We start from the raw sequence: 11606 nt of genomic DNA, 5'->3' as shown, positions 1-11606 counted from the left end.
ACCAATGGACGCAGTGGACTTGTTCAAGCGGTTGGGAGCTGGAGCTAAGTTTAATTTCAAGCGGTTTGGAAAAGATGCGGAGAGGTTTAAGGTAATGACTGTGTGTCTTTGTGCTCTGACCTGGACGTATTTGCATCAGCGGTCGCGTTAATATTCGGGGGTTGGTGTTTCCTGGGGATTTCTGTTAGCCTAGCAAAGTCTGGCAGCCGCGGCTAACATGTGTTTGCAGCTCTTCATTCAGCTGTAGCTTAGTGGACACCTGGAGGGCTAAACTGAGCTAGCCTGAGCTAGCCTGAGCTAACCAGATACACAGACAGCACTTTACACTTCGTTAATTAACCAGCTATGAACTCCCTGTAGTTTAAAGGGTGTTTTGGTGTGATCGATGCGCTGGGAGCACTTTATAGTCACACGTGGCTTCGTGGTCTGTTTAGATAGCAGGCTTGCTGATTCGTAGAGAAAGTAAACAGTTGTGCTTTCTTCATTTCCCCCCGTTTTTACTCAGTAATCCTGCTGTATCTGAACAGTCCTCAGTGGTTAGGATGCATTGAACGGGTTCATTATCATGTGTCTAAATTAAAGATGTAGTTATCTCTTTATATACTGAAATATACTGCGGCTTTAAACCCAAACCTACTGTTTTTAATCATAGTCATCTTAATAAACGAATAAACTGACAGGCAAGACAATACAAGCAAATATTCACCATTAGTGTTGGACACAGATGGGATTTGGCCTCCGCCTTTAACCCATCCATGCAGTGAACATACACACACACACACACACACACACACACACACACACACACACACACACACACACACACTGGTGACTGTGAGCACACATGCCCGGAGCGGTGGGCAGCCATTGCTGTGGCGCCCGGGTATCAAGCCCACAACCTTGTCATCAATAGCCAGGTGCTCTAGCCGAGCCGCCACTGCCCCCGAAGTATGATGATGTTTTTATAAACGCTTTATTGCGACGCAAACATCAAGACATGTTAACAGAGTACCACATTTATTTAGATTAAAGTCCAGGATATTTGAACAAATTCATGATGACAGTGAAAACCTGCAATGCTTTTCCTCACTGATGACATTTTCATGCTGTTCCCAACCCTGCTCTGAACTGTCTCTGTTTCCTTCTTTGTTCACTCTGGTGAAACAGGTAGGAAGGCCTCAGAACAAGGAGGTTTCCAAGCCCTTTGATGGAATTGGTTTCTTTGGTATCAAGACCCAAGAAGAGACGACGGTACACGATGATGACGATGAAGAAGAGGAGTCGGAAAAAGAACAGACTGCGGTCACGGAAAAACGGAAGCGTAGCAACACTGATGAAACATTGAGCAAATCAAGGAAGAAAAGGAAAGGAAAGAAGGAGGAAACTGATGGTAAGAGTTTATGAAAGCCTGTTTATTCATGTCTGATATGCTCCTGTAGAAACCTAAACCCAACCAATACTTCTTTAGATCTTCTTTAGGACGTTAACCTCACTCCTTTTTTTTGCTGTTGTTGCAGATGAAGAGAATGAGACGGATGGCAGTGACGAGACAGAGCTGGAGAAGGAAGGGATTCGGTGGATGTCATCACAAGACAAGAATGCGAAAGGGCCCAAGACAAAGGCCAAAGACAAACACTCACTAAAAAGATTAAAACAGCTTCAGCGTGAGAAGGTAAGAAAATCCCCCTCCCATACTATCCAACTATAACCAAGCAGAAGTTTTACTGTGAGCTTGTTTAACTGCTGTTACCTGTTCATTTCAGCTCAACCAGATCAGACACAGTAACAGAATAAATGTGCATGGCACAGATATCCCAGACCCTCTTACCACGTTTGAAGAGCTTCAAAAGGAGTATGAGCTGGACCCAAGGATCATTCAGAACATCAAAGCAGCTGGATTCCAAACCCCAACACCCATTCAGATGCAAGCCATACCACTCATGATGCATGTGAGTTATTGTCTGTTAGAAACACCTAAATACCTTCGTCGTTAAGTGGTTATAAAGTGCAGGTTGTTACTGATTGATAACCACTGATTTGATTAAAGGGTTCACAAAGTGTTCACATTTTCTATATTAATTAATGCTCAGATGTGCACAAGATTATTCAGAGAGGTTTTATGTGAAACATTTTATTCTAGAGAAACTTATTAAATAGGAATTCACAGTGGTGTTGATGGGAACCAGATATCCAAATCTTCAAAAGGGTTATTCCATGCAATGGGTATGAAATAGCTTTTTGATGTTTTATTATAATATCTATCAAAATCAAGACTTTTTATTCTGGATGTTTTAAAGAGTCGAGAGATTCTGGCATGTGCCCCCACTGGCTCTGGAAAAACCATGGCCTTCTGCTTGCCCTTGCTGGCTCACCTCCGCCAGCCACTCAACAAGGGCTTTAGAGGCCTTGTCGTAGCTCCTACCAGAGAGTTAGCCAGCCAGGTAAGATCTACAGTCTACAGTACTGTTTAACTGCTTTCAGTTACTGGTGATGCAAAACTATGATGCTGACATGTTTTCTGGCATTGCTGTGTTTCGTTCATTACTTGGTTTTCTACTTGTTTGCAGACACACAGAGAGCTGCTGAAACTGTCCGAAGGAGTGGGCTTCAGGGTTCACATGATTAACAAAGGAGTGGACGCAGCCAAAAAATATGGTCCCAAGTCAGCTAAGAAGTTTGGTAAGTCACCATTCTGTGTTTCTTCAAGACCTCAAACCAGTGCAGATGTGCTGTGCTGCTTGTTTGTGACATCTAATCTTTTTTTCTTTCTTTTCCCAGATATACTGGTGACCACCCCGAACAGGCTTATCTATCTGCTCAACCAGGACCCGCCAGCTGTTGATCTCAGCAGGTGAACCTAATTTGCTAACCAGACCAAGTAGCTGTTGTGTGAAATCTGTTTTGGACCTCTAATCTAGGCTGAGCCTTGCCTGTGTAAGTTGTAGTCTGTGTTTATGTTAAAATGTACTGTCTTCTTTCACTCTGGTTTGTACAGTGTGGAGTGGCTGGTGGTTGATGAGTCTGATAAGCTTTTTGAGGATGGCAAAACTGGCTTTAGGGATCAGCTGGCCACTATCTTCCTGGCCTGCTCCTCTCCTAAGATTCGTCGAGCTCTTTTTAGTGCCACGTTCACCACAGAGGTTGAGCAGTGGTGCAAGCTCAATCTGGACAACCTTGTTTCTGTAAACATTGGACCCAGGCAAGTTTTTCATTTACTGGACGAATTAGTTTACTCATTTGATGTACACCACCATTCAGAAAGTTGGATTTACTTGTCTGATTGATTTGTTATGTATTAATCACCACTTTAGGCATTGTAGATATTCATTTTTCTGCAAATAAACAACGATGACTAGTCAATAATTGGAGGAAAAGGTCAAAAGCATAGTAATAATCTAAATTTGAAATTTGCTAAAGAAGTGTAAGGAGTGTACTTCCCCTCTCATGCTTTTTGCTTTGTTTTGACTGCTCTGATATCAAAGGGAAAGTGCAATGAAGCTTATTTGCCTGTAATGTTTCTGTTCATAGGAACTCTGCAGCAGAGACCGTAGAGCAGGAGCTTCTGTTTGTCGGAGCAGAAAATGGCAAGCTGCTCGCCATGAGAGACCTGATTAAAAAGGTTGGTGAGATTTGGATTTGACTGTTGAGCATAAGGATTACATGTATTCACAGCAACCTTTGCCAGGAATACCCAAACTTTTGCATGCCACAGTACAGTAGTTACTTATGTAAACAGAATGTTTTTTGCAGGGTTTTATGCCACCCATGCTGGTGTTTGTACAGTCCATTGAGCGGGCCAGAGAGTTGTTCCATGAGTTGGTGTATGAGGGCATCAATGTGGACGTAATCCATTCAGAACGCACACAACAACAGGTTTGTTTAAAACAAGTTTGCTGCACTCTCTGTGTTTATGTTGTGGGATACCTTAGGTCATAACCATCTTAAATAATCTACTGCTCCTACCCTCTGTTTAACTACCCTGCATGCTGTTCTTTTGGCATAAAATGTCTAGTAGAAGGGAGAACTGCCACTTAGCAATGTCTTTTGGGTTTGTCCACCACTAGAGGGCACTCATGAGTTAGTCTAAAGTGAGCAGGCTCTTAAGGAGTTTATAAAGGGATAATTATTTTTTATACAGAAACGGGTTTACTGTCACATTTGTCAGCACTGTTTAGCACTAGTTATATGCGGTGGTGCTGCCAGAGATTTTAGGCCCCATGAAAAAAAAAAAAAACAATTACACAAGGCAGCACCGCAACCCTGAAAATGTAACACAACTAACAGTACTGTCCATATATTTAAAACACATAACAGTGGTAAATTATTAAATAACACACCTCACTCATGTTTAACAAAAGCAGCTTAAAACATGGTAACTTCAAATTACATGGTAACTCTGAATTTGAACTTTGAATGTTTAAACTATTTTATTGTAAATAATTTAATTGTCAAGATTTCAACTGAGCCCCTGTTAGTATGCCAACTAACAAGTCGTTCAGCACAGTGCTGCTCCCCTTCTTCAGTTAGGAGTAGGGCTGTGATATGGGGATGGGCTGCAGACTTGACTTAAAATTTAAGTAGGTGATCAAAGTGTGCACCCCCTTCGCTTTCTCACGTTGTTTTAAATAATCTAAAATGATAAACCAGTAAATACCAGAAACCAGAAAATATCTAAATAAAAAGATATTGTTGTTATATTGCTAATCTATGTTTCCTGTGTTCCTTAATCTGGAGGCTTCCACTGTAGTACAGTAGGTGACATAGGCGTCTCTTACTAGCCAGGAAGGAAAAACTCAAAACTGAACATAAGAAAATGCATAAGAATGTAACATGGAAAAAATAACCTGTGATAAAATTAATAAATCTTATGTAGGAGTATAATCTGTCCTGTAAGACAGGCCAAGGTATAGATGTTTACTGTGAGTGTGGAATAACCGCTCTTCTAATGTTTCACACTTTCCGTGGCTAGAGGGATAACGTGGTAAACAGTTTTCGCTCTGGGAACATCTGGGTGCTGATCTGCACAGCACTAATGGCTCGAGGAATCGACTTCAAAGGAGTAAACTTGGTTGTCAACTATGACTTTCCCACCAGCGCTGTGGAGTACATCCATCGGATAGGTCAGTCTATAAAATAGACAACGTTCAACTGTACACTGCTGTATGTGCAGCAGCTGCAGTATGTACTTCAGTCATTCTGTCCAGTTTTTTAAGACCATTTGTGGTTAATGTTTTTCTTCTTTGGGTCCTCTTCTGCAGGTCGCACAGGAAGAGCGGGTCATAAGGGGAAAGCCGTTACGCTTTTCACAGAAGCTGACAAACCTCTCCTGCGAAGGTAACAAAATGACTCAATATGATCAGCAGTTTCTATGTATGATTATGTCTCTCACTTGTTTGTGTTTACCTCTTCATCTTTAGCATTGCCACAGTGATAAAAAAAGCTGGATGTCCTGTGCCTGATTATATGATTGGATTCAAGAAATTACACAGGTAAATCTGTAGTCTCTTCCACAGTTGCGAGCTTGTTCACAGCATCATCTCTCATTTCCATGTGTGTTGTTTTTTTATTTTGGTGACTTTCTGAACTAGCAAAAAAAAAAAAGGTCTGGTATTCCTTGTCTTAAACATTGTTTCTAAAGGGAAGTAACTTCACAGATTTAACAGTGTTTTTATTTCCGTAGTAAAGAGAAACAGCGTCTTGAGAAGAAACCACCCGAGAGATCTACAATTCGCACAACGCCTCTCTCTCTCATGAAAAAAAAACCTGGCAAGGAGAAAAGGTAGAACAGTCTTTCTGACTGCACAGTGTCAACATGTTGATTAAGTATTAGTGACTGGCCTTGTGGAATTACATCTTCCAGTTTTTCTAAATGAATACAGCTGAATAGAAATAGAGCAGTTTTTGAAATTTGATGCAGATTTTGAATGCGTGTACATTTTGCCTTTTTTTCAGAAAAAAAGGAAAAGCGGGGGCGAAGGTACAAGGAAGTGGAGAAAAATCAAAAGAATGTACAAACAACTGAGACGGAGGAAACTGTTCTGAAATATTTTTTTTTCTGTATACTTTGTTTCTAATAAAATAACAAATATAAAATTGTAAAATGTGTTTGTTTATTTTTCTAATTCACATGTTAATTAGAAATAAATACAATAAAAATACATAAATACTTAAAGTCAGTACATAAAAATGTACCAATTGCAGACACAAAAGATATGCTGAGCTTCCTGTGTAGGCCTAATCTTGTGGTCATGTGCCTCGTGCACATAAAAGGCTTGCATTTGCATTTTCAGTGGATTGAGGTGTTGGTATTCTCTAGCTTCTCTTTGCTGTGAGGGAACATCTCGCCAAGACAACCTTTTTGTATTGTTACAATGTGTTTGTCTTTATAACCTTTTTAATCTTTTGGGTGTTTTAGACTTTTGTCTTTTAAATTTAAGTTTTGGCAGCTCCTGAGATCAACTGAAGGATTCAAAGAAACTGCTTACACAAGAGTGGTCAAACCAAGGTAAATTTTCTGTCAAATGATTTTCTTTTCTTTAAGATTTATCCAATTTAAAAAGATATAACATTTTACTGCTTAAAACGGTTGGTACGGTTCTAATTCATACTCCGATAGTTAGGATTTATTTGTTTATATATGTACTTAAATCGAAGTTTGACAGGTGGCGCTGTCCGTTCCGCTTTTACTTTTTAATTTGTATTGACGTGGCATTCGACGGTTTCTATGTTCACAAACAATATGGTAGGTGGAAAAACATTTTCCAACAAGATTAAATATACCGTGCAACTAGTGCCAACAATATATCATAAATGCCAACTCTTAATGATTAACATTACTGATTGAATCAGTGTAGCGCCGAGACTGAAGTGGTATTCAGTTTTTTCAGTACAGTATTTGCTGTGCCGATATTCAGCAACTACCGTGGTTTGGAGTGTTTTTTTGGAAAGAACCTTTAATACATTATTTTTCCTGTTGATGCAGAATAATAATACCTGGAAATGTATAATCAAATCAGTTATGTATGTTATATAATGGCTTATCTAAACCTTCTTGCAGCGCATTTCAAAGCCTCAAACCTAGGCCTCATTGTGCATGTCACAGTATAGGAGTATTTGGAATATCACAATTTACAAGAAAAAGCCTTGGTGAATTGCAAAGTTACTGTTTGGAGGCTAAGGTGTTATTGTGACCAAGTTTAGAATAAGATTTTCATTTGTCATGACTCTGCCGTAACCTCACATTGGGCCGAGACGATAACATGTCTCCCCACGTTGACTAGTAAACTAGCAGTTAACTTAACATAACCCTTATCAATCATTACTCTTATTGTTTTAAATAACATTTCTTACAAAACTGAAAAATTCAAAGGTATAAAAAAAATCAATGTTGATTGTGTTGTGTATAATAGACAGTTTGTTTTTGTTTATTGCTAAAATAATAATGATTTTTGTAGATTTTGAAGTTGCTGTCACAAAAGTGGCTCATTGTTATTTTAGTAAATGAATGTTGCTTTTTAATCAGGGTACAAGATATTCCAAAAACAAACCAAAGATAAACCCTGCAGAGGGCCTTGGATGTATCTGTGCTGATCCACCTTTGGTGTGGCATGATAAGGTATTATGCTTTTTTCTGTTTGTGGTTAATATGATTGATTAATAAAAATGTTATAATAATGTCAGTGGATGGAATTGTACTGACTGATTAAGCTGGAACTCACTTCACTTTTTTTTTCATTAGTGCCCAACTAAGTGCGTGGACAACCCAGAGGGAGCTGAGGCTGTGGTGGTATATGGTAATGAGACCTTCACCATGACCAAACAGCTTCCAGTAAGTGTCCCTCAGTAATGGCTACACTCCTAAAACAAGATGGCTGCCACTAACTGTTGGCTATGAAGTACACATGATATAGCTTCTTAGTGTTTGCTTTCTGTTCTGCTGTAGGCCAAAGAAGACCTGCTTCAGGTTACCGTGCACCAATAATGAGGTGATGTTTCAGACTGTTCAGTCTTGTAAAACTGTATGGTTTTGAAAAGAAAATTAAATGCATTCATACTCAGAGCCAGGTCTTTCATGCCAGGTCCCAAAAAGTACATGTACAAACCAGATTCCAAAAAAGTTGGGACACTAAACAAATTGTGAATAAAAACTGAATGCAATGATGTGGAGATGGCAAATGTCAATATTTTATTCGTAATAGAACATAGATGACAGATCAAAAGTTTGAGTAAATGTAACATTTTAAAGGAGAAATATGTTGATTCAAAATTTCATGGCGTCAACAAATCCCAATATAAGTTGGGACAAGTAGCAATAAGTGGCTGGAAAAAGGAAATTGAGCATATAACGAACAGCTGGAAGACCAATTAACACTAATTAGGTCAATTGACAACATGATTGGGTATAAAAAGAACTTCTCAGAGTGTCAGTGTCTTTCTGAAGCCAAGATGGTAAGAGGATCACCAATTCCACCATTGTTGCACAGAAAGAAGTGCAGCAATACCAGAATGGTGTTACCCAGCGTAAAATAGCAAAGACTTTTAAGTTATCATCATCAACCGTGCTTAACATCATCAAAAGATTCAGAGAATCTGGAACAATCGCTGTGCGTAAGGGTCAAGGCCATAAAACTCTACTGGATGCTCGTGATCTCCGGGCCCTTAAACGTCACTGCACCTCAAACAGGAATGCCACTGTCAAGGAACTAACAGAATGGGCTCAGGAAAACTTCCAGAAATCATTGTCAGTGAACACAATCCACCGTTGCCAGCTGAAACTCTACAGTGCAAAGAGGAAACCATTTCTAAGCAAGCTCCACAAGCTCAGTTGTTTGCACTGGGCCAGGGGTCTTTTAAAATGGAGTGTGGCAAAATGGAAGACTGTTCTGTGGTTAGATGAGTCACGATTTGAAGTTCTTTATGGAACACTGGGACGCCATGTCATCCGGACCAGAGAGGACAGGGATAACCCAAGTTGTTATCAACGCTCCGTTTAGAAGCCTGCATCACTGATGGTATAGACATGAATGGGAGAGCATTCCTATTTCTAAACTTGAGAAACTGGTCTCCTCTGTACCCAGACGTCTGTTAAATGTTGTAAGAAGAAGAGGGGATGCCACACAATGGTAAAAATGGCTTTGTCCCAACTTTTTTGGGATTTGTTGACGCCATGAAATTTTGAATCAACATATTTCTCATTTAAAATGTTACATTTACTCAGATTAAACTTTTGATCTGTCATCTATGTTCTATTACAAATAAAATATTGACATTTGCCATCTCCACATCATTGCATTCAGTTTTTATTCACAATTTGTTTAGTGTCTCAACTTTTTTGGAATCCGGTTTGTACATCCTGTGAGCCTAATCACGGTTTGTGCCCATCATGTAGGCCTGAATGCAGGTGAAAGAGGAGTGCCTTTTAAAGCTGGAGTTGCTAGCTACGTCACCTCATTTGTAAAATGTTCCAGTCAAAGCCAGCATAGACTAAGATAAGATGAACAGCTTCATGTTATAGAGGTGCATGAAGCTGAAAAAGGCTATAAAAGCATTGCTAAAGGAACTGCAAGCACATCTACATTTTGAGTGTCCTGTTAAAATCACTCCAAGAGCATAATGGGCAGTCTTGAAAGAAGTGAGAAATAACCCAACGGTAACAGCACCTGGTCCTAAAAACACTGAACAAGGATGGTGTTAATGGAAAGACAGCACAGGTTTGAGGTTAGTTTTGGCTCATGGGCTTCTCTAGGGATGAAGAAAATGGTGGTTGTATTTATCAAATAAACAAAGACAGAAAAATTCATTTTGAAAAACAAACAATAAAATGGTTGCATCCACCAGTCTGGCCAAAATAAGTTAAGAGTCAACCAAAAGCCAATCTACACATCTAAAACATACAGCTGTAAACTTTCACTTTCCTGTTTTAATTCCCAGTTTCACAAAACACATTTAAATATCTCAGTGAATGAGTTTATTATAAGTGAGTTTTTTTAGATTGTAACTTTCCTCTTTTTATCCAGTCTCGAACGTTCAAATATTGAACATTTATTCCGAATAATGTTCTTATAGCTCACAGCTGTGTACTGTAGATGTGTAGATTGCCTATTGGTTGACTCTAACCTCTTTTGTTCTGATTGGTATATGGGTGCTGCAGTTTCATTGGAAATGAACTCCCTGGTCTTTGTGTATATAAAGGGCTATTAGCCAAAATGCATTAGTTACAACTGGTTTTACTTTAGTTCCATAGTCTGTGTTTATTTTTTTATTTTTATTTTTTACCAAGAACCTTGTGGCACAGTAAAGTTGTGCCAGCTCAATTTTTCCAAGACTGAAGAATGTAAGGGCGGCAGTCTATGACCTCGAGCTGAAGAGATGATAGGTGATATAAGAAGACCCAAGAATGACCCAAAGCACACAAGTAAAGTAAATCAAGTTAAAAAATGCTTGAAATTTGTGTTTTTGGGCGTTTTTTTTTGTGTGTTTTTTTTGGACCCAGGAGAGCTTGCTCTAAGAGCTCAGTACGTCTGGTCAAATGTGAAAGCTGTTTTCCAATACCTGGTACTCTTGAAATCCGTGATCTGGGGCTCTCTACACCAAACTTACATTTTCTCTCATGTTCAGAGCTTGTTAATGGATTCCCTATTTTACTGTGGCTAACACAGTGAGTAGGAGGTCCTCTTCACAGTTTGCGTGATTAGCTACATAGTAAATTGACTGGAAATTGGAATACAAGCTATGTTTCACAATTTGTGCTTCGATTTCTGAAGTATGCACATCTGGCCCTGAGTATGATGCAGGTGTTGGACTGATTACTCTTGTTTATGCTATTCTAGGTAATGATTATATACGACTAATTATTTACAATTTTTGTTGTAAAATTGTTTTTTAGGTGATGCCACAGGACTTCAAAAGGGCTTGGTGATCACAGTCATCTGATCTGAGCTATCCTTTGTCTTAACAGCTAATAAAATTCGGCACAGCATTTTAGATGGTCGTTTGGTGTCATCCTTGTAAAACTCAAAGATTATAGTTGATCATTTTCAAATGTTTAAGAAAAAACATATTTCCTGCTCTACTTGCATAGTCATTTGCAAAGTGTTTCTGAATCTCATATAATTAATGAAATGGAGATCATTTGAGAGCAGTGAATGGGTCATCTGTTTGGAAGGACCAATCACTGGTTAATCAGTATTCTTGGCAATAAATACACAATGAAGACAAAAGAACACTCCACAAAACTCACAAGGGAAAAGGTTATTGAAGAGTGAATGTCGGGGAATGGATATAAAAAATAAAATAAAAAATACAAGTCACTGAACATACCCCGGAGTTGAAGTAATGAAAGGAATATGGCACATGTGTAAATCACCCTGGAGCAGGCCGTCCTCACAAACTGAGTAACTGTGTGACTGTGAGGAATAAGTTAATAATTAAGCAAATAAGTTTTTTTTTTCTATACTAGTTTCTCACCAGTTAAAGGTTATTAAAAAAATGTTCCTCAAAACACCTTAAGAGGTTCCTCTATAGTTTCAAACTGAAGAACCTCCTAAAACACGTTCCTCAATGATCCTATACTTTTAACAGAGCGGGGGGGGGGGGGCATTCACCTC

General features: G+C 39.0%; 1 protein-coding gene and 1 long non-coding RNA gene across 2 annotated transcripts; both read left to right on the top strand.

Annotated features, from left to right (window-relative positions):
- ddx52 (DEAD (Asp-Glu-Ala-Asp) box polypeptide 52) lies at nt 1-6078 on the top strand. The gene is made up of 15 exons (XM_072661872.1): nt 1-91; nt 1168-1390; nt 1518-1672; nt 1764-1949; nt 2298-2441; nt 2568-2679; nt 2779-2851; nt 2996-3199; nt 3529-3619; nt 3751-3873; nt 4970-5120; nt 5259-5334; nt 5418-5489; nt 5681-5779; nt 5953-6078. Exons 1-15 carry the CDS (start codon nt 5-7, stop codon nt 6020-6022), a joined length of 1866 nt encoding a protein of 621 aa, XP_072517973.1. The 5' UTR covers nt 1-4; the 3' UTR covers nt 6023-6078.
- A 220-nt stretch (nt 6079-6298) lies between these two features.
- On the top strand, nt 6299-10992 carry LOC140539216 (uncharacterized). The gene is made up of 5 exons (XR_011977820.1): nt 6299-6505; nt 7523-7615; nt 7739-7828; nt 7943-7985; nt 10886-10992. It is a non-coding gene; the product is annotated as an uncharacterized lncRNA (long non-coding RNA).
- Nucleotides 10993-11606: the final 614 nt, after the last annotated feature.

Source organism: Salminus brasiliensis, chromosome 18, assembly GCF_030463535.1.
Source record: "Salminus brasiliensis chromosome 18, fSalBra1.hap2, whole genome shotgun sequence".
Lineage (NCBI taxonomy): Eukaryota > Metazoa > Chordata > Actinopteri > Characiformes > Bryconidae > Salminus > Salminus brasiliensis.
The sequence above is the reverse complement of the archived record's forward strand: the minus strand, read 5'-3'. Positions and strand labels throughout refer to the sequence as shown.

Excerpts from the sequence above, each read along its gene's own strand:
- ddx52 (XM_072661872.1), top strand. The coding sequence starts at position 5 with ATGGACGCAGTGGACTTGTTCAAGCGGTTGGGAGCTGGAGCTAAGTTT. Across the intron at positions 2,442-2,567 it reads CCAGAGAGTTAGCCAGCCAG|ACACACAGAGAGCTGCTGAA; the intron begins GTAAGATCTACA and ends ACTTGTTTGCAG. Across the intron at positions 5,780-5,952 it reads AAACCTGGCAAGGAGAAAAG|AAAAAAAGGAAAAGCGGGGG; the intron begins GTAGAACAGTCT and ends CCTTTTTTTCAG.